Source organism: Rhinolophus sinicus, chromosome 16, assembly GCF_057876585.1.
Source record: "Rhinolophus sinicus isolate RSI-liver-muscle chromosome 16, RSI-T2T, whole genome shotgun sequence".
In the NCBI taxonomy this organism is placed as follows: domain Eukaryota; kingdom Metazoa; phylum Chordata; class Mammalia; order Chiroptera; family Rhinolophidae; genus Rhinolophus; species Rhinolophus sinicus.
The window spans coordinates 7,229,732-7,252,361 of NC_142516.1; the positions used below are offsets into that span (position 1 = coordinate 7,229,732).

At 43.2% G+C, this 22,630-nt stretch overlaps 1 protein-coding gene and 1 long non-coding RNA gene across 3 annotated transcripts in view; one reads left to right on the top strand and one right to left on the bottom strand.

Annotated features, from left to right (window-relative positions):
- Nucleotides 1-10,740, bottom strand: part of STXBP1 (syntaxin binding protein 1) — a 59,497-nt gene extending 48,757 nt beyond the window's left edge. The window contains exon 1 of one of the 2 annotated variants that reach the window (XM_019728631.3): nt 10,504-10,740. In XM_019728631.3, the coding sequence (XP_019584190.1) occupies nt 10,504-10,540 (37 nt within the window). In that variant the 5' untranslated portion in view covers nt 10,541-10,740. The remainder of the gene's footprint in view (nt 1-10,503) is intronic. The other variant, XM_019728630.3, reaches the window with a different exon arrangement.
- On the top strand, nt 9,560-21,420 carry LOC109445867 (uncharacterized). The gene is made up of 4 exons (XR_002137098.3): nt 9,560-9,692; nt 14,169-14,289; nt 17,457-17,570; nt 21,285-21,420. It is a non-coding gene; the product is annotated as an uncharacterized LOC109445867 (long non-coding RNA).
- The last annotated feature ends 1,210 nt before the right edge of the window (nt 21,421-22,630 follow it).

Below are 22,630 nucleotides of genomic sequence, written 5' to 3' on the forward strand. Positions count from 1 at the left end.
AGCCTGCTGGCTCTGCTTCCTACCTACCCTTAGATAGTGCACAAGCACCCGAAACACCGGGCTGCAAAAGCGGCTCTTCCTCAACAAACCTGTTTCTTCCCCTTCTTCCAGACCTCAGTGGACGGCACGGCCTTCCATCTGGCTGCCCAAGCCAGAACACTGGGCATCTTTCCCAACTCCTTTTCCGCATCCTCCACATCCAGTCAATCACCGTGACCTGACACTTTTTCCTCCCGAGACTCCTCCAAGTAGGTCTAGCTCTCCACCAGCCATATCTCCATCCCTGGCAGAGATGCCACTCTCCCCATCACTCTCTCCAGCCTGGACCACCATAACAGCTTCCTAACTGAACCCTCTGGCTTCAGTCTCCCTCCCTTCCATCCATGCTCCACACAGCAACCGGAGATCTTTCTAAGCTAAATACTAACCATGTCTCTTCCTGACTTAAGGCCGTCAGCAGTGTCCCACTGCTCCTGGGATAAAGATAAAAGTCCTTCACAAGGACAGGAAAGCCCTGAGCACCTCTCTAACTCCCTCTGCACACGTTCTCACCCCCCAACGAGACAAGTTAGTTAGCATGTTGCTAGGTAGACTGGGGGGTCCCTGGAGGAATAAACAAAACACAGCCATGTCCTGAAACTCCAGGCTCTGGAATGTCTCCTTCACTCCAGGACAGAGACATGAGAATATGCCTTAAGGTTAATAAATAATCTCAAATCCCTTCTGGCAGGACAAAGGAGCAGATCTGATAGATAGGAATGGGTTGGTTCGTTAATCCCTTCAGGATGAGCAAACAGGACAAACCTGATAGATGAATTCCACTAGAAGTCTCCAGCCCCCTCCCCAAGCAGGCAAGGGAAGGTATAAAAGTAAGAGCTTTTGCCTCAGTCACTGGGCACCCCCATTCGAGACCCCCTCCCACTCTGGAGCTGCAACCTCTTCTCCTGCCTCTAATAAACTATCCTCTTTTTAAAACTTTTTGCTTCTCCCTAGTCCGTGTGTCCATTCTGGGGCTTCACGAGACATGATCCCGGCCCACACCCAGACACTGCCGGCAGATCCTACATCATTTACATCGTTTGGGGACTCACAGGAAAATATTCGTACTTCACCAGCATTAGCCAACCGAACCTGTCTCATTTTCTTGCCAAACCTGGACATTGTCCCCCGCAGGCCTGACCAACACCAGCTTTCTCCTGGCTAACTGCCTTGTCCTCCAGGTCTCCCTCAGCCTCCCTCACTCCCCAGGCCTTATTGGGGGCTCCCCCATGTGCTCCAACCTCATCACACCATTTGCCTTTCTTAGGGGGCTTACCCCAATGTATATCACCACTACCTGTCTGAATCCCACTAGGACCAGGTCCACTTATATTTGCACACCATTGTATCTGCTGCCCTTAGCACAACATCTGGCACGCAGGAGTGACTACATAAATATTTGCTGAATGAATGAAAATTTGGTCCCGGAACCCTCTGAGTCATGCTGAAACAGAAACAAACCATGATATATGGCCCTGGGTTTCTCTGACATCTCAGAAATCCTCCAAAGAGGAACTGCTGAAGACTGACTCAAATCCGTATCTTCACAGCTAGGCTCCAGGGATTCTTTTTTTTTTTTTTAATTTGTTTGTTTTTCTTTACTTTTCTCCATCTCTAATTTTTCTTTTTACTCCCAAGAATAAAATAGGCTTTCCTGTGTGATAAATACTTACTATCTCATTCACTTCCTACAAGGTCAGCTCTCAGACCAAATAATTAGTAGACATTCAAAGTAAATATCAGTGGCATACAAGAAACAAAAAGAAAGAAATATTGGAAATCTGCCCTCTGAGAGCTGGCAGTTTGAGCCATCAGTAATTATTCTTGCTTCGGAGCCCCAAAGATGTATATTAAGATCAGATCAGTGTACATCAGAAGCAAATTGCTGTTTTAACCAATGCAAACTTCCCCCAAAGGGCATCAGAGTGGGCAATAGCGGCTGCTGTCTGGTGATTATTAGATTATGTGTCTATCAAGTATGAGTGAAGTGATTAATTTCCTTGATTCTTTTAATGATTTATTCAGTAACCTTGAGCCAGTAAACTAATCTCTGTAATTATATCTATAAAATTGGAACCCCTTATAGTGACTCTTTCTTGTTTTCTAAGCACTTTCTTTTTGTGTATTATTTTAGGTGAGCCTTAAAAGAATTCTGTGATGCTGGGATTAGAATTCCCACTGTAAAAAACGGTTAAATAACATGTCCCAGTCAACCAGCCACTAAGCGTTAAAACTGGGACTATCAGCTGGATGTCTAACTTCTAGTCCAGAACTTTTCCACTACACAACACTGTTTCTCTCCGATTAAAAAATAATGATAATTGGGGGAAAAAAGCATGGGGGAAAAAGTAAGTAAAACTCAGACTAGCTGAAATTAAAATGAACTCTTGCATACCTCCCCCTAACTTGAGCTCTAGCAACAGCCCTGCACAGAAGGAACTGACTGAGGCAAGCACGCAAGAGGATCAGTTGGGGATTTTCCAAGCGCTTCTCCTATAGACACAAGGATGAGGGTTCAAAATTTATGACTGTTGAATTGCCAGTGATAACTATAAAATTTGGCCCGGCTACTCCACGGAAGAAAAGGTACTTCATTAGCTGCCAAATACCTGTTTGTCTAAGAGGTGTTGTGTGCCCAAAACAAAGCCAGAGGGAAAAATCTCTGTACCAGCACTACGTATAAACCCTTTTTGGATCCTGAGGCAGATACATCTGATGGGTAACACATGAATGATACCTGAGTCCCAAACCACCTCTTACGGAAATTATGCCCCAATTTAAACTGCTTATCACCCCATAAGAGTAATACCGAGTTCAAAACTAAGGAGGACTATGTTTTGATATGAATGGCAAGAATACTGTATATTAAAAGCTATGGGGAAAAAACAAAACAAAACTATGGGGCTCAGGGGGGCAAAACCTATGGGATTCAACCAAAGCTGTACTCAGATAAAAATTCATATCCTCAGATGCTTTTATTAGAAGAAAAAAATTAACCAGGCATTTGATTCTAGAAATTAAGAACACACACATACAACCCAGAAGAAATTGATTTTTAAAAAAAGACAATTAAAATAGACTGACTAGTCTCTAGGAAGTATTTCCACAAAAAATAACAAAAACAGGGTAGAGTAAGAAAGGAGATCACAACTACCAATGCAGAATACATTTTTAAAAATTATACATATTTAATTTAAAGTCAATAAATTTGAAAAATTTAAGGCCTGCTTTATAAGGAAATATAAATTGCCAAAATGGACTCAAGAAATAGAAAGCCTAAATAAATAGTAATCAAATAAATTTTAAAAAGCTGTCAAATACTTATCCTCTTCCCCCAAACAGTTTTATAGATAAATCATTTCTAACAGTCAAGGAATATAATCAATAATGTTGTAAAGATTTTGTAGGGGGTCAGATGGGCACTTGTCTTATTAGAGAGACCACTTCATGGACGGTGTAGATGCCTGACCACTGCAGTGTATACCTGAAGCTGAAGCTGAACAATATGGAATGTCGACTATAATTTAATATAGATACAGTCATGAGATGTGGAGCACAGCACAGGGAATAGAGTCAGTGGAACTGTAACAGCTACATATGATATCAGAGGGGTAGTAGATTAGGGGAGGGGGGTTATCACTTTGTGAGGGGTGTAAATGTCTAACTAGTACATTGTTTTGTACACCTGAAACTAATTTAAAAAATGGCTAGCAAAATAAATAAATAAATAACAGTAAGGAAGGGATTTTCCAAGTTATTCCATCTATTCTGGAACATATAAAAAGATGGGAACTTCCCAATGCATTTAAGGAGAGAGAAATTCTGATGCAGAAGATCTGAAAAAGATTTAAGAGGAAGAAAAATAGCATATATATGTATATATATGTAAAATATTTATAAACTATACTGTTCAATTGTTCATTCCAAATATTTATTGCATGCCCACTATGTACCAGCACTATTCTCCTAGGTGCTGGGGATACAGCAGTGAACAAAACAGTCTAAGCGCTCATAAAGCTTACATTTGGCTGGTGGAGGCAGGGATAAACAAACAAATAATCCAGTAAGTATGAAATGTCAGATTTGATACAAACTGGAACTTTCCTACACTGTTGGTGGGAATATAAAATGGTGCAGCCACTTTGGAAAACAGTTTGGCAGTTCCTCGAAAATTAAATATAGAGTAACCATACGACCCAGCAATTCTATTCGTGGGTATCTACCCAAGAACAATGAAAACATGTTTTAAAAAAATAAAATAACTGACTCTGGGTGGTGAACACACAATGGGATTTATAGATGATGTAATACAGAATTGTACACCTGAAATGTATGTAACTTTACTAACAATTGTCACCCCAATAAACTTTAATTAAAAAATAATAATAAATAAAATAAATGTAATGTAAATTCTTCCAATCCATGAATACAGTATATATCTCCACGTATCTAATCCTTTGATTTTTTTTCTTCAGCGTTTCGTAGTTTTCAGCATATAGATCGAGAATATGTTCTGTTAGATTCATACCTAAGTGTATCATGATTTTTGTTCTACTGTAAATGGTATTATTTAAAATTTCAATTCTAATTGTTCATTGCTAGTATATAAAAATACAACTGATTTTTGTAAATTGACTTTGTATCCTGCAACCTTGCTAAACTACATAGAATTCTCCTCATAGGGTTGCTCCCTTATTTGTGAAGCTAACAATTATGATTTTCACATTGTAATACAGCAAAGAAACTAAAATATTAAAAGTAAACTTGTTAAAATACCAATTCTCCCCAAACTGATTTATAGAGTCAACACAATTCCAATCAAAATCCCAGAAAGATCTTTAAAACAGAAACAGACAAGCTGATTCTATAATTTATATGGAAAAGCAAGTGAACCAAAAGAACCAAAACAATTTTGAAAAAGAAAGTTGGAGGACTCATAATACATGGTTTCGTCTTACTTTAAAGCTCCAATAATTGAGACAGACTTGGTGTTGGTGAAAGCATACATATTGATCCATGAAACAGAACATGGAGACCAGGAATAGACCCACTCATATATAGCCAACTGATTTCAACAAAGATCAAAGACAAGTCAATGGAAAAAAGTCTAGCCTTTTCAACAAATGGTGCTAGAAATGGACATTCACATACCAAAAAAATTCATGTACACACAAAAATGAACCTTGATCATAGCTCACACAATACACAAAAATTAACTCAAAATGGATCAGACTAAATGTAAGGCCTAAAACTACAAAACTTCTAGAAGAAAACATAGGAAAAAAACATACTAGAAAATCTTTGTGAACTTGGGGTTAGGCAAAGGTTTCTCAGATAGGATACCAAAAACACAATTCATAAAAGAATAATTGATAAATTGGACTTCATCAAATTTCTTCTGCTCTATAAGAAATACTGTTAACAAAATGAAAAGACAAGCCACAACTGTGAGAAAATATTCACAAATCACACATTTGATAAAGGACTTGTACCCAAAATATATAAAGACCTCTCAAAACTCAATAAGAAGAAAACAAACAACCCAATAAAAAATATGCGAAAGATTTGGACATTTTACCAACGAAGATATACAGGTGGCAAATAAATACATGAAAAAATGCTTAACATTATTAGTTATTACAAAAATGCAAATTAATACCATGAGACACCACTGCCTATCAGAATAACTACAATTTTAAAAACTGACAATACCAAGTACTAACAAGGCTGCTGTTGGAAACATAAAATGGTATAGACACTTTGGAAAACAATGACAGTTTCTTATAAAGTCAAACATACACTTGTCATACAACCCATTAATTCTACTCCTGAGTGTTTATATATCCAAGTAATATATTCACACAAAAATCTGTGTGTGAATGCTTATAGAAGCATTATAGAAGCATCAGTAATTGCCCCAAACTGCAAATAACTCAAATGTCCTTCATCTGGGGAATGGATAACCAAACCGTACATCCATAGCACAGAATAGTAGACAGCAATGAGAAGGGACAAAGGACTGATACAGGCAACATGGATGACTCTCAGATGCATTATGCTAAATTAAAGAAGTCATATTCAAAAAGCTACATACTACGAGTCTATTGATATGACATTCTGCAAAAGGCAAAACTATAGAGGAAGTAAACAGTTCAGTGTTTGCCCAGGGCTGGGGGTGGGAGGAGACGTAGACTAGAAAGAGGCAGCACAAGAGAATCTGAGGGGGTGATGGGTACTGTTTCGTATTTTGATTATGGTGGTGGTTACGTGACTGTCTGTAATGGCTGAAATTTGAAGAACTCGTCACTAAAAAGGGTGAATTTTACTGTATGCAAATCTACCTTACTTTTTAAAAATGGAAAAAATACATATACTAAATATAGTTCAAAATAGACTTGTTATTTGTATGCTAACCAAAGTTTCTTTAAAAGAAAGTGTAGAAAATGAATGACAATTGCTTCTATCCAGGTGTCTGTCCTCTCAACTTCTGACACAGCCTATGTATCATGGCCCCATCTGAAAAAGGTATGTATTTAATCTACAAATTGAAATTACGTTCTTTTTCAAAAGAATGTGATTCTATAATAATAAGCAAACGTGAGGAAAAATTGCTAACAGCTAGGAAACAACAAGAAAAACAAACAGTACATTTGTAATCCTTGCATCTCTGTAACACTGATAAAACTTCAGGGAACAGGAATAAACTCTTGATTATACAACATGGATTTACATAATTGAAACATCATCTATTAACAAAAAATAGATAGAAAATGCGACAAAAAATGAAACTGTTCTTTCTCTTACAATCTCTTTGTAGAGAGCAGAAAACAACTACATTTTATAGAAAAATAATAATAAAGAAAAAATAAGGTAAAGAAATGAGTAGGACTGGGAATAGAAATGGGTCAGATTACAAATCGTCTATGTTTTTCAGGTCGATTCTTCTATTTTCAAGTTCATTTGCACCTCTTTCAAGAAGCTTACCTGAGACTCTGCTTTCTCCCCCAAAACCCTGGCTCCATAGGACAGAGGTAGTCTATTTCTTCTCGAAATCCTCTAACACTTTTACTGATCCTCTTTGTGGACCTTTCCATAATGATAATGTTTATTGAATTTACTGTATGCCAAGAACTGTGCTAAATGCTATACCTCCATTACCTCACTTAATACTCACAGAACACCACTATGTAGGTGCTATTATTACCCATTTTATAGATGAAGAAATTGAGGCAGAAAAATGTCCTATTTCTTGCCAAAATCACCTAGCTAATAAGTGGTAGATCCGAATTTTATCCCAGGTAGTCTACTTCCAGAGCCCATTCTCTGAAGTGCTATACATGAAGATTAAGTCATTCATTCTTTACTGAGTACCAAGCACTAATTCACACACCAAGGGTAGACATAAGAATAAGACAAGCTCCTACTTTCCCCTGAAGGAACTTCTGGTCTAGTTGGGCCAGACCAACACAAAGAAGTACAAGGTACTGAGCATACCCTAAGTGTCTGGGAAGTGACAGGGAAAGCATCTCAGGATTGTCTATGTCTGTCACAAAAGTATGAGTCTCCCATATTTTAGTTGCCCTGTGTTCTTCCATAGTTCCCAGCAGGCTCTCAACAAATATCTGTTGAATGAACAGCTAAAGTTGACCCATCTCTACTTTTGTTGTGCCTGTACCTACTGCCACTCTAAAACTCAACTCAGAAAGATGTGACAAGAAGCCAAAAACTACATTTATCTTCCTCTCCATCATATTCTTCATTCATTCAGTCAGTCAATAAATATATACTGACTGCCAATTAAGAGCTAGGCACCATTCTTGGCACAGGCTACAGTGCTGAGCACGTCAGATAGAGACACTGCTCTCCTAGAAGAAACGTTCCTGTGGATAAAACAATCAAACACAAAAAACGAAAACACTGGACAAGATCATTTTAGATAATGTTAAGTGCTATGAAGAAAATTAATGAGGAAATATGATAAACAGTGACTATGGGCTGTTAATGTAGATTGGGAAGATGAGGCAGTGAAGGTGACATTTAAATAGGTGCATGCTGGTTAAAAACATCTTCACTTCACTTTTATTTTTAGAGGGAAAAGGCAAGGCTGGAAACCCCATCCAAAATTAGGAGCCAGAATTAACCGTGTCATCGACAAAGGATTGCAGTATTTTTCCCCAAAATGTATACCTAACTCACTTTTATAGGAATATAACACTGTTCACACATTCACCAATTTTATGTGAAATTGGTTTGGTTTTATTTTCGTAAACAGAGGCTTTGCTTTATTTTGGAAAAGAAATTTTGGCCGCATTACATATTGATTTTTTTTTTTTTAACCTTTATGCTTGCTTCTAAAAAAATGGGGGTGGGGGTGGGGAGGATTAGGGAGCCACCTGGATCCTGGCAAAAGGATACAAAAATTTGATTTCTGTAACACTAAAGATTTTGTTTTCAAGCACCTTATTCAAACATTTGAAAGAATGTAACATGTAACATTCACATTCCATAACCCTTTAAAAAGAGTTAGAAGGAAATGGTATACTATCTGGGATAATGAAGAAATTTTTTGTTTGTTTGTTTTTTACTAATGTTGCAAGGAAATGGACACCAAGTTTTAAAAATCAATTAGCACAGATTTTGGCAAGTCATTTAACTGCTCTGAGCCTCCATTTCTTTCCCAGGAGTAAAATGAGGGTATTGGCATTACAGGATCCCTAACCGCCTTGATTCTCCTTAGAAAACAGACATGATTCAGAATCCTACTGCATGGGGAAGGCAGGGGTTATAGTGGGCACTTTTAAAAAACTTATTCACTTGGGGTTCAGCTTTTATAACAATTTACTTCTGATGTAATAGGTCAGTCAGTAAGGTTGTACAAATGGGGATATTTCCTATACACCAATGAAAAGAATGGGAAAGAAAAAACAGTAATGATGCCCAAAAGGAACACTGCACAGACAAAACATTTGATAGCAAAAAAGAGAGAGAATATGAGTGCTATAATAGGAGAGAATCTTTGGAAAGGAAACTAATTTCCACCATTTTTATTCTATTTCCTTTCTCATTGTCTCCTCCAGAGAAATGCCCAGTTTCAACTTTCTCTTAATTCCAAAAGAGGTACCAGAAGCCACAGCAATCCTTACACAATTTTTTGTTAAAAGAAATAGCTAAAATACTGGAGACAGTTTGTCTACACATACCACCAATCTTATTTAGCAGCGAGGGCGCCGTTTTCCAAATATTACCCACATCAGCCCTCACTCCTGTCGGCTGGAGCCGACAACTCACCACCATCCATTTTTAAAAATCCATTTACGTTGAGCCTTTCATCCAAACCCATAAACAATCATTTCCTCCCTGCAACAGTGGTTTGAACCGCCCGAAACAACCAGCCAAGCAAAGGCTGAGTCGTGCAAACAGGGAGACTGCAGATTGCGGTGCTGGGCAGGGCCACTCCTCCCGCCGCACACTACAGCGATCCAGGGAGATTTAAGAGGGTTCAGGACCCCGATAAGACCCCGCCCTTGAAGCCAAGACCCTGGGACGGGAGGAGGAGAGAGGCGGCCTCAGCCAGCAGAGCCAAGCCTTTGGAAAACTGGCGTCTCTCCAGCTGCCAGAAGTGGCCCAGGCTGGGCGCGCGAAGCCGCTCCCAGGTGGGTCTCTGCAGCGGGGGACCGCGGCTCTGGCTTCCCGGGAGGGAGGAGGAAGCAGGAGGACGCAGACCGGGATTTCGCTCGTCACGATTCACGAAGGAGGGTGGGAAAGAGGGAGGGGCTGGAGACAGAAAAAGGAGTGGAATCAGGGCGCTTAGGAAATAAAGAAAGCAAGGAAGGGGAGAGGGGGTATGAGGGGAAGGCAATGGGAGTGAAGAGGATGAGGGTGCAGGAGAGTGATGGGGTGCGGAAGGGAAGGGCAGTGGGCAGCGGGGGGTAAGAGCCAGGTGAAGGGGGAAGAATGGGGTGCCAAAGGTAAAGGGAGAAGAAAAAGGGATGGAGTGAAGGGAGGATGGAGTGAAGGGAAGAGAAACAGGGTTGAAGACAGGAGAGATGGGGTGAAGAGGGAGGGATGGAGCGATGGGGGTAAAGGCGATGGAGGTTAAGAGGGAAGAGAAGGATGGGGATGAAGGGAGGGACGGGGTGAAGGAGGAAGGATGGGTGGGTGAGGAGGGGAAGGGTGGGATGCAGGGTAAGGAATGGGGTGAAGAGGGGAGGGATGGGGGAAGGGTGAGGAATTCGGGAAGGGGAGAGCGGGGGAAGAAGGGAAGCGGGCTCGGGCCGCAGAAGGCCGGAGGGACTTCCCTCGCAGGGCGGCGCCGGAATAACGGGGCCCTCCCAGCCTCGAGCTCCCAGCCGGGCGGGGCGAGCAGCCAGCGCCGAGGCCCGAGCGCTGCAGGCAGGTACGGCGCCGGGCTCCTCCTGGGCAGCCGCAGCCCCTGACTCTGGCGAGGACGGCGATTCCACTTACTCTCTCCGACCACGGCTTTGAGGCCAATGGGGGCCATCACGTTGTGCGAGTCTTCGGGCTCCGAGCCTCTTCACGAGACGCCCGAGGACTCCACCGCCTCCCGGAGTCAGCGCGCTCTGCTGGCTGCAACCCGCCGTCCCAGAGCCGCGCAAGGGACCGACTGACGCGCGGACTCCGCGCGGGGGCGCGGCGCGAGCCAGAGCGAGGCTGCAGACCAGCCGGAGCGCGCGCGGGGGCGGGGCCGGCATGGGGCGGAGCCTCGCGCCAGCCGTCGGCGTTACCCGCGAGCCTCAGCCAATCGCACTGCGGCCCGGGGTTCGGCCCCGCCCTCCGAGATGCTGCTGGGCTTGAGGCGGCTTTAGGCTGGTGCGAGAGCCGCGCCCTCCCCCTCACCTCACGCGCCGCGCGCCCCCGACAACCGCGCGCTCCCGAGTCGCAGGGTCCTAAAGACCCCTCTGTCGCCTCCACACCTGATTCTCTGGCCACGGGCTACTGACACTCTGCATCCTTCTGTAACCCAGCTATGGTCCTGTCTTTCCTCTTTCTGGGAGCCTTCCATTTTGAACTCAGGCTAGATCTCTAATTAGTAGTACCCACTCCGAGCCACAACATCACGTGAGGTTTATCACCACCATCTTTATCTCTCTGGGTACCTATATCTATCAATCACTGAACTCTTATGTGTCAAGCTCTATGCTAAACCCCTTACATGCATTATCTCATTAAATCCTCACAATTAATTGGGCATGGTTTTTAATTTCCATTTTCAAATGAAAACTTGAGGCTCAGAGCATTGAGCACTAGACTTGCTCTCTGGCTGTGTATCATTCATCAGCAAACATTTATTGTTCTCTCATTGCTATATGTAAGCCACTATTCTGGGCATTGGAGCTACAGCCGTGTACAAGGCAGACTTAGATCTTAGTCTTGGGGTACTCAAAGTTTAAGAATTTCTAAGTCCCAAATCTGATAAGAATATGCTGCGGGACAACTCTGGTCTCAGTGTCTCCTTCCTGGAGTCCACATTTATCAAAGTGGTCCCAGGTCAATTTTCACTGGAATTTCTTTGTTGATGGGGGAGATTAGTTTTGAAATATGGGACAGAGCTCCCCTTTGGCTTCAAAGAAAAACAAATGAGTAGAGCCCATTAAAAATCAAAAAGGAAAGGAGAGGTGGTAGTTGTAAAATCAATGCGTGCTCATTAAGTTTTTGGAACAGCTGTGTGAGACAGGTTATTTTCTTAACAGTATTAAGAAATACAATAATACCTTACAGATGAGGAAACTGAGATTCAGAGAAGTGCTTTGATAGTTAAATGACAAAGGAAAGATCCAATTTTAGAATCCGAATTCTGAACCATTATTTATACTGAGCCACAACTAAAGAAGCTGGTCTAAAGGAGGACTTTCCCAAGGTCACGCAGTAAACAATGGCTGAGCCAGGACAAGAGGCCACATGTCCTACTTCACCCATCTTCTCATCCCCACCCCAATCTATCCCAACAGAACCTTCACATGGCTTTACAGAGAGAGAAAGTGTTCATCTGTCCTCTCTTCCTGTATGGTCTCAGCCTTTTACCCAAGGAAGGGATTGATAGCCTCAGGAGCATTTGGTGAAGGAGGAGATAGTTTGTAAACATAATGGGACCTAGGATGCACTTGTGATTCCGCATGCTCCCTCCTTGGTCAGCTGGTGCATGTCAGCAGAGATGGCCCTCAAGGAGCCCGGATTCTAGTTGAGGAGATAAACAGGAATCAGGGAGTCACAGGCAGCACTGAGTTACTGTTCCAATGAATTAGTGCTGAAGCAGAAGAACAGGGGGCTGTGAGAGTGAATGACACTGCCCCTGACCCAGAGGAGGGCGTGGAGATGCAATCAGGGTAGGCTTCCTGAGATGAGTAAAAGGTAGCAAGGGGGGACTGGGCGAGTGTCCTATGCAGATAATACAGAAGGTACAAAGACCAAGTGCCATAAAGGAGTCTGGCTTTTCCAGGAACAGAGTGGGGCTGGTGTGGCTAGAGGGGAGACAGTCTGAGGGGCAGGGTGGAAAGGGCAGCCCCCAGGGGTAGACCTCGCTGCAGGGCTCCGGGACTATTCCGTAGCCTGGAATCTGCGTGCAACCTCTTCAAAGGTCACAGCAAATAAAATATAGCAGCTCCTTATTTTCTGCAGAAGGAAGGACAATAAAAGAAATACTTTCCTGCAGATGTGTACCTGAGATGTTCACCAGGAATGGCAAAAATCAGAACGGATGTTATTTTAAATAGAATGGGTGAAAGAGCCAGTGGGGTGACAGACTGTGAACTCACTCAGGAACTCCTGACTCGGAGGTGTCAGTTTGGAATCTCTCTGGATGTAGACTCCAAAACCTAGTTTGAGAGCTGACATCTCTGAGCCTTGGTTTCTCCATCTGTGAAACAGGGAAAATAAAGCTTCCAGGTCTGTCTCACAGAGTGGCTTTGCGGAGCCAGTGGGATGACCTACACGACGGGGTAAAATCCTCGCTCAGTCGTCACACAGGACTTCCCCTTGCTCTGTATTCTGTATTTGCATATACGTTTGATACACGCCAGACACCGCGCAAAGGGCTCTCATGAATTTTCAATGAATTCTCGCCTACAGCCCCACGAGGTCGATGCTATTATTATTCCATTTTCCTGGGGCGCAGGGAGGTCGAGTCACTTGCCCAAGGTGACACGGCTTCAGCGCAGACCCGGGTCTCGCGCTCCGACTTCCTGATGCCCGGGGGAGAACGTACAGCGCCCAGCCCCAGCGCCCTACCTAAGGAGAGCTTTGGCTGTGTGAACAGCTTGCTGGGAGCGCATCAACAACCAGAATCCCTTACGAGTCCGGACCCAAGCGGGTCCATCACCCGGCGCCTGGCCCAGCTGGAGGGCGGGGCGCGGCTGTGACCGCAGGATGCTGCTCTAGGCTGGTCCGCTGCCCCGCTGGCCTGGCGCACAGGTGCTCCTGCTTTGGCGCATGCGCGGCCTGCAGCCTCTGCAGAGCCCGAGTGCGGGCCAGAGGCTGGGGATGGGAAGAGTCCTGTGATTCACGCACGGGTTACGTGCCAGCTTGGCCGCTGCGCCAGGCGCCACGCAGGTAGGGAGACTGATGCAGAGAGGAGCGGGGAGAAGCTGGGACCAGGCCAGAGAGACAGGGAGCCGCCTGGAGGGACCGAGACGGAGAAGAGAAGGGAACCGAGGTGCCAGAATAGGCAATGGAACCGACCAGGAAGAGACAGAAGCAACTAGGTGCAGTTGTCGCCACAAGACCTACTGCTACCGCGGACGCACTGGTTTGGATCCTCCACACACCCAGGGCCCGTTGGAGAGCCGTGGGTCCAGAGTCTGAGCCTCTTCTCCGACAGCCTCGGACGTGCACCTGCCTCCCTTCCACTTTTAAGCAACATCATCAGTTGCATTTTTCCGTGTTCACCTTCACCTCCTCCTCTTGGCCGCTGGATCTTTAAATTCTGCTACCCTGTTTTAGAAGCAGTTTCTAAAGAATTTAACAAGATAATACTTATAGGGTACTTTATCTGATACTGGGAACCTAATAAGGTCCCAATGAATATTAGCTATTAATGTAGTTAAAAGTGACATGAGGCTGCAAATACAGTTATGGAGAGTTCATTTGCTGTCTTACCTTTTTTGTTGTTGTAGATTCATTGACAGAAAATGAAAAAGTAATTGTCTCCACCACCATCATCCCTGCCACCCCACCCTGGTACGAAGAGCAGCTGGACCAGAATGCTTGCGTTTGGTACATCCTCACCCCCCAAGAGTGAGTTAACAGTTTTGTTGAAAACAAAAAGGCTTTGTTTTCAAAACCCTAGGCCAGGGTCTCAAGCTTGAAGGATTGTAGGGACCAGGCAAACAGGAGCCAACACCACAGATGTGGCCAACTGCAGAGCACATGCCTTGCTCAGAGGGGCAGTGCTTACTCATCTCCAGTCAGTGGTTCTGTGTAGCAACTAAGGGTCTTGATTGTAGAAATGATGTGACATCTTCCAATGTTTAAGCATTCCAATAGATTAAAAAAAAATTTTTTTAAATAACACCACACTGACCAAACAAAACACATCTGTGGGCCACATCCAATGCCCAGGCTACCTGCATGCAAACTGTGGGGCACTAATACCTCTTCCCAAAGGGAGAGGTTGGATTCCCCCAAACAACACGTTTCCAGAGAGGCACTGACTTCTATCCTCCTCGCATAGAGCCCCCTGGTGGGCAGGACTTTGGACAGGGTTGGTGGTGGTGTGAATGCCTGGGCACCAAGAACCAGGGCGTTCCCCCTCTGCCTAGAGGGCCAGGAGAGAGTCCCTCTGCTCAGCCTGGCTCTGGGGTGGCAGATCAGAGCCAGCCACCTTTGAATGGACTGCAGTGTAAGCCTCTGAGGACAGCTGATGCAGGCAGCTCAGTTTTGTGGGGACTGAAAGCCCCATAGTCCTAGGACATGCCCAAGAACAAGGAGGGAGCCACCCCAAAATGCCAGATATTAGCAATCGCAGTGACCTCAGACAGTAGGGGCTTAAAGCTGGTTTTATTCAATTTAGAAACATAAAGAAATATGGCATGTGTTACACTTTGGGTGTCAGAGAAAAATTCATGCCTTTTACATATCAAATTATTGTGGGATCCCAGAGGAAGGACTTTTCATTCTAACTAGGGAAATAGTTTTGTTCAGGTGTGTTTTGTTTTTGGCCAGCTTGGCCAGGAAGCTTCATGGAAGACGTGGCCTTTGAGCTGAGCCCAGAGGCTGAGAAGGAAGAGAAAATCAAATCTAATCAAAGAAAAGAGCATAGGCCAGTGGTTCCCAAACTGTGTGTCGGGGCACCCTGGGGTGCCACAGCAAATAAAATATTCCACAGGAGCACAGTGGAGTCTTTTAAAGTTTGAAGAAAAACACAATGATATATCATCTGTTGGACACTGTGAAAACCACTAGCTGGAAGTATTTCACAGTTTCAACATTAGACTCTACTACATTCCTTTCTATGACATTATGTCTTTGTAAAGCTGGATTTTTGACAATTGATGTGATAAGAAGCAAATAGCTCACAAAAATCAAGATGGAACAGGAAATGAGAGTGTTGATGTCCGATGTGATTCCAAGGTCTGAGAAGGTGTACCTATCCCATTAGTAAGTAATGGTGGTTATTTATGAAGTATATTAATTTTTTTTCCAATTTATGGGTATTATTTTTTCAAATGGCTACTAAGTCGTTAGGACATAACATAAGTTGTTAGGTTCTAACTACATAATAAATAGAACTGTTAGGTTTTTTCTTTTTGTCTGGGGCACTATCCAGAGAGTGCGGCTGTGATGTGTTTAAGGGGGAGGCCTTATCAACAGCTGGGGGAAAGGTCACAGCCTGGAAGGAAAGAAGGAACTTAGGGGTTAAGAGGAGCCCTGAGCATCAGAGGCGAGTGGGAGTTCCTATGTAGAGGGGGCAAGGAGGTCCCCAAGGATCTGGGCAATAAGTCCGAGCTTGTGGGCAATCAGTCCCTACCCCAGACCTGCCTCCTCTGTTCGCCCAATGATAGACACCTGAAATATCTCCCGGGTGACGAGGAGAGCCAGGTCCCCAAGATGGTCCCCCTTGTCTACCTGCTTCCTGACTCAGAAGAGAGATAGAGACATCCGATGTGATTCAAGACATGGAGCCCGGAACCCAGGTTATGCATAAATGGGAAATGGGGGAACTAATATCCAGTGGGAAGAAGTGACTGGCTGGGGCTATCACAAGGCAGGACTGGAGCCTGGACTCCTGGCTCCGCAAAGCTACGCGTTACACTAGGTCTGCTCCCTGGTGGGGAAGGCTCTGGGTCCTGACTCTGCTGTGGCCTGAGGTGCTAAGGCTGCTTCTGTCAGGGAGAGGGGTGAGTTGGAGAAAGCGAAGGTGGAAGACAGTAGACAAAAGGAGACGGAGGGAGGAAGGCATGGTGAGGAGGCAGGAAGCTGGAGGGGCTAGAAAGACAGCCTGTGTTTAATTTGATTTGGGAGGGGTAGACATCCCTGCTTTTCTCAGGTTACTGAGAGCTTTCTGGCGTCTACTTTTTAGGACACTGGTGCTGGGGTCATGCCTGATGGGGATCCCAAGACACCCTGCCAAAAGCTGGGATGGGGGTTAAGGTGTTGCTAAGTAACATTCCACCTGGGATCTAATGATGCAGCAAGCCTCCTCCCAGCTACCCTCTGAGCCAGGGAAGATCCAAGTTTTGTGGGGCCTGAAGCTTCGACAATATGGTGGCGGTGGAGGTGGGGGGCTCTTTTTAAGAAAAAGAAAAAAATTACAAAACCAAAATCAGGTACAGAGCCTCGGAAAGGGCCGTGCTTCACGGCACCCACACCTCTGCTCAGAGGCACCTCTAGTTTCTCCTCCTTCATCCTTTATAACCTAAGTCCCACTGCTGTCTGAGGGGGATGGGAATTTTTACATAAATGTGCTCCCGTGTTACCACCACCCAGATCAAGACACAGAACATTTCCAGAGTTCCAGGGCACTCCCTCGTCTCTCTCCCCAGCCAATTCTCCTTGCTCTCCACCCTCATGAGATAATCATTGTCCTGATTTCTATGCTCATTGATTCGTTTAGTGTTCTTGAAACTTGCTATGCGTGGAATCATAGTGTATACTCTTATGTCGGACTCAAAAAGGCTCTGAGATGTGGAGGTGCTGCAGAGCTCTGTAGTAAGAATTCAGGCTTGGGCTCAGACAGGTCAGACATACTTGGTTCAAATCCTAGTTTGTGCCTGTTTTCTCTTGTGTAAAGTAGATAGAAATCACCATACCCACTTCATAAGAATTTTTTATTTGCGGAATGGGGGGTGTATTAAATGAAATATTGTGCCTGAAACACTTGGCACATAAAAATACTCAGGAAATGGCAGGTGAGATTTTTATTCACCTCAAGTGTGTTCAACCCTTCTCATCCCCGCCCCCAGGCTTGGACTCCACCATCTCCCACTTGAGCTATTACACCAGTCTCCTCATGGAAAAATAAATGAAGTCCAAGAGTACTGCTTTCTACTCTCCATCCTTACCTCCCACATGCCAAGGTTTGAATCCTGGTCCTATGGCTTGTTGACTGTGTGATCTGGGACAAATGGCTCAGTTTTCTCATCTGTAAACTGGGAATAATAATCATATTAATAACTGCCTCATAGCTAATGGTTAGGGCTACATCAATTGAAATATATAAAGAACTTGGACTAGTGCGTGGCACACAGTATGCCCCATATATGCTTGCTGTCATTGTCATCACCATCATAATCGCCATTGTCACCATCGCTATTCTGCAGGGTGGGGAGGGGCTCTGGTGGTCTGACTGCTCCTTTTCTTGACCGAGCCTTTGTTTGCAGCCCCACTCTTCACTTTTCATTACACAAGTAATACAGTACACCTTTATTGTTAAACGTATCTCAAAAAGGAAAAGAATTCTTCATGCTAAAGCCCCATGGGACACAGTTAAAGTTGTCCTCAGATGAACACTGACAGCCTTAAATACTTTCATTTTTAACGAAAGACTGAAAATAAGGAATGAAGTATTCAACATGAGAAATTAGGAAAACAGCAATAAAATAAAAGAAAGAAGAGGGAAAAATAAGATGAAAGCTAGCATTACGAAATAGGAAAAAAATACTAAAAGAATAAATAAAATTGCTTTGAAAAGACAAACAAAATGAGAAAATCTTAACTAAAGGCAAGTCTGAAAAAAGAAAGCAAAGAGAAAAAGCAAAAATATGCAACATTAGGAATAAGAAAGGCAATATAAACACAGGTATGGATGTTATTAAAATAATTATTTGAAACTATTATAGTAATAAATTGGAATATGAAATAGATGATTTTCTAGCAAAATATAAACTATCAAAATTGACCCAAGCAGTAGAAAATTTTAACAAAGAACCATGGGAGAGATTAGAAAGATAATTAAAGAGAATGCATTCCAAAATACTTTGAGTCAGTAATGGGACCAACTAACATTAAATGCCTCCTAAGATGACACAATGGGAAATATACAACATCACCTATGTAGTATCGTAGCCCAAAATGTTCAACCTGAATCTAATCATGAAGAAGCAAACACAAGTCAAAACAAATGAATGAAGTACCAACACAAATTAAAGAAGAAAAAAATGGTAGAATTGACATTCTACGTGACAATTGACCTAGACTCTAAAAAGAAAAAAATCAAAGTCGTGAAAAGAGGGAAAAAAGGCAGAACTGTTCTAGATGAAAAGATTAGAGATATGAAAACCAAATGCACTGACAGATTCTTGGTTATTAGATCCTGGAGTAAGAAAGCAGTTAAAAGGACATTATTTTTTTTTTTTAATTTTATTGGGGAATATTGGGGGACAATGTGTTTCTCCAGGGCCCATCAGCTCCAAGTAGTTGTCCTTCAATCTAGTTGTGGAGGGCGCAGCTCACTGGTCCATGTGGGAATCAAACCGACAACCCTGTCATTCAGAGCCTGCGCTCTAACCAACTGAGCCATCCAGCCACCCCTAAAAGGATATTATTGAGACAGAGAAAGCTGAACATAGATTGTGTGCTAGATAATATTATTATATCTAGTTCCTGTTGATTGGGATAATGGAATTTTGTTTATGTGGCAGAAAGTCCTAAATCTCAGGAGATACATTTTTTAAAATGTGGTTAGGAATGAAGTGTTTGATGTTTGCATTTCACCTTTCAAATAGTTGAGCAAAAAAATGTTTAGTGTGGGAGGTGTGTGTGTGTGTGTGTGTGTGTGTGTGTGTGTGTGTTTGTGTTTGATCCAGAGAAGCAGGGCTACTATGAGTTATATAAAATAAGGGATTGGTAACAGGGACTAGACCTCATGCAATTGTGGGTGATGGCGGAACAGACTGTGCAAGGCCTCTACATCTGCCAGTACTTGGAAAGAAGAGATGGACGTGTCATGGGGAGAGCAAGAACAATCTGGAGTCCACATCTGTCTCTCACCCTCTCCAACCTCATTGCACACCTACCTGGTCCAAGACTCAGAAGCTGAAGGAGACCCAGCAGGAACCAGAGAAGACACAGGCCCAGGTGCTGCCCCAAGCCAGCAAGGCAAGTTAGTAGTTCAGTGACAACCATGTGCCAGCTACAACCGGGCCTAAGGCCTTCCCCTTAAGTGCAAAGCAGAACAAATGTCTGTTCCTTCCAGATCTTGAGCACAGTTATTTTGTAGCCAATCCAACTTGGAATCACACAGGGAAGAGAATTCTAGGAAACTTGGTTCCAGCTAAGTAGACACAGTACAAAGTAGAGCATGAGTGTGTTTGTGTGTGTTTGTGTGTGTTTGTGTGTGTGTGTGTGAGAGACAGAGACAGAGAGCTCACATATGTGACAAAATGTGAACAATTGGTGAATCTATCTGAAGAGTGCTCAAGTTTTCTGTAGATTTGAAATTTTTAATAAGTTGGAGGAGAAAAAGGCACCAAGCCCAGATGGTTTTACAGCTGAGTTTTATGGAGTCTTTAAAGATCAGATTATTCCGGTTATACAAACTATTCTAGATCATAGAAAAATATAGAAAGTTCCTGATTCATTTTACTAACATTACTTTAGTACCCAAACATAGATCTATATCTATACCTATATCTATCTATATATGTTTTTTCTGAAAAAAAGGAAAACTGTAGATGATATTCACTTTTGGGTCCCCTTCCTCACCCCCAGGAATAAGAGATTTTGTTGCTAGAAACACAGTCAACTTGATTCATCACATAAACAAATTAAAGAACAAAAGAGATGTATAACTTTTTAGCCAGAAAAAAATATTATTTAAGCATTGAGTGCGTGCTTGTACCATGCTATACATATTAGGAAGGCTATAACAGTTTGTACAGTGGGACCTCTGCCCTTTAGAACTCACAGACGGAGTGAGAGAAACAGTGTTGGGTGCTACATTGAAAATAATTACATTCCAAATGGTGCGGCAGGAAGAGTGAGGGTGAAGGAGAACTCAGGGCTGAGATGTTTGAGCTAGAAATGAAATGTGATAGGAAAACTGAGGCCCCCAAGGGTAAAGGACTTATCCAAGATCACCGAATGTCCACCCAGCCAGGTCAGCATCTATGTTAAGTAATTGCACAGATGGGGAAAACAAAGTCCCTGTGGAGACTATTTTCCAAAACGAGGCTGACCGCACCCCCTGCAGGTAGAGAGGAGAAACAGCAACCCTGAGGGCCCAGACTAGGGTAATAAGATTTGTCTTTTTTCTTGTGCCGCAGGCTCAGCACAGCACTGTGACAAATTCTGGGTTTGTTTAAAATGTTAGAATTTTGTTCACCATGGAATTTTTGGAATTCTTTTTTTTTATTTTATGAATTTTATTGGGGAATATTGGGGAACAGTGTGTTTCTCCAGGGCCCATCAGCTCCAAGTCGTTGTCCTTCAATATAGTTGTGGAGGGCGCAGCTCAGCTCCAAGTCCAATTGCCGTTTTCAATCTTTAGTTGTAGGGGGTGCAGCCCACCATCCCATGCAGGAAGTGAACCGGCAACCTTGTTGTTTAGAGCTTGTGCTCAGAGCTTGCTGCTCTAACCAACTGAGCCATCTGGCTGCCCTTGTCATTCATTGTGATTTAAAAAAATATTACATTACACATTTATTTTGACTACTAAGTTTTGGGCACATACCACCTCCCTCCCCTAAATTTTGCACCCTAGAGGAGAGCCTCGTTTGCCTTCCATTTCTATTACCTTATACTCCTAAAACCTGGAATCTTCATCCCCATCTTTATTTCTTCCCCCAATCCAGCACTGGCATCTCATCAGAGGACCTCACCTCGTCGGTAAGATCATAGGCAAGAACCTTCCTCCCTTTCCTCTACCCCCCTTCCCTTCTCAGCTCCTCTATGCCAGGTACCGTGTTAAGAAGACTGGAGGAGTCTCTGGCCTCAGGCAGTTGTCACGCAGGAAGGCATCCAGAACATGCAATCAAGTATCACAAGAGCTTTAAATGGCTACAAGAAGAAGGATGGCATCTGGGATCGGGGTTATGAAAGGAGTTTGCCTGGGTTCTGTCCCAGTTCCTATCTATATCTGCTGTCTCATCTATATCTGGCCCACAAATAATAAGTTATCAAGCACTTACTATGTGCCCAGAAATACTCTACAAGCATTAGACACCCTCGTGATAGAGGCACCACTTTTACCTTCATGTACAAATAAGGAAACTGAGGCTCAATGATGTACTTTACTCAAAGGTCCACAGCTGGTAAAAAGCAAAGCAACAATGTGATCTGAGGTCTGCCCAACTCAACACCCATTCTTGTAATCATTAGGCCATGTTCATTCAACAAATATTTGTGCACGCCTGCTATGTGACAGGACCTGTTTTATATGCCAGGGATACAGCAGTGAGGAAAATGGTTACCCTCCCCACCCCCATGCAGCATTTATTCTGTGAGGAGGACAAGCGATAAACATGTAATTAATCCAAAAAGATAATGTCAGGTAATAAAAAGTGTTACGAAAAAACTAAAGCAGCATAATGGGCTAGAGAATTTAGGTTGTCAGGAAGCCTGAGATGGGACATTTGAAATGAGACCTAAATGCTAAGGATCTACCACGTGGATATTGGGAGAAGAGTATTCCCGACAGAGGGAACAGAGAGTGCAAAGGCCCTGGGGTAGGAGTCAGCTGGGCACAATTATGGAGCAGACAGATTGGTGTGCTGGATCACAGTAAACAAGGAAGAGGAATGTCTGGGGCCAGGTCATGTATGACTTAGTAGGTCATGATAACTAGTTTGGATTTTATTCCAAAAACAATGGAAAGCTGTTGGAGGGATTTAAGCAGGAAGGTGATGGGATGTGAGTCACAATTTTAAAAGATCACTTGGTAACTACTATGTACAGTGTCAGGGTAATAGATTTATCGGGGTTATCGCTTTGTAGGGTATATAAATATCTAATCATTATGTTGTTTTGTATGTCTGAAACTAATAGAATATTGTAGTCAATGGTAATTGAAAAATAAAATTTTAAAAATAAAAAAAATATATAATAAAATGTGTAAAAACAAAAGAAGATCACTTGAGTCTATGGTTTCTCAACCTTAGCACTGTTGAAGTTTTGGGCTAAAGATTCTTTGTTCTGGGGG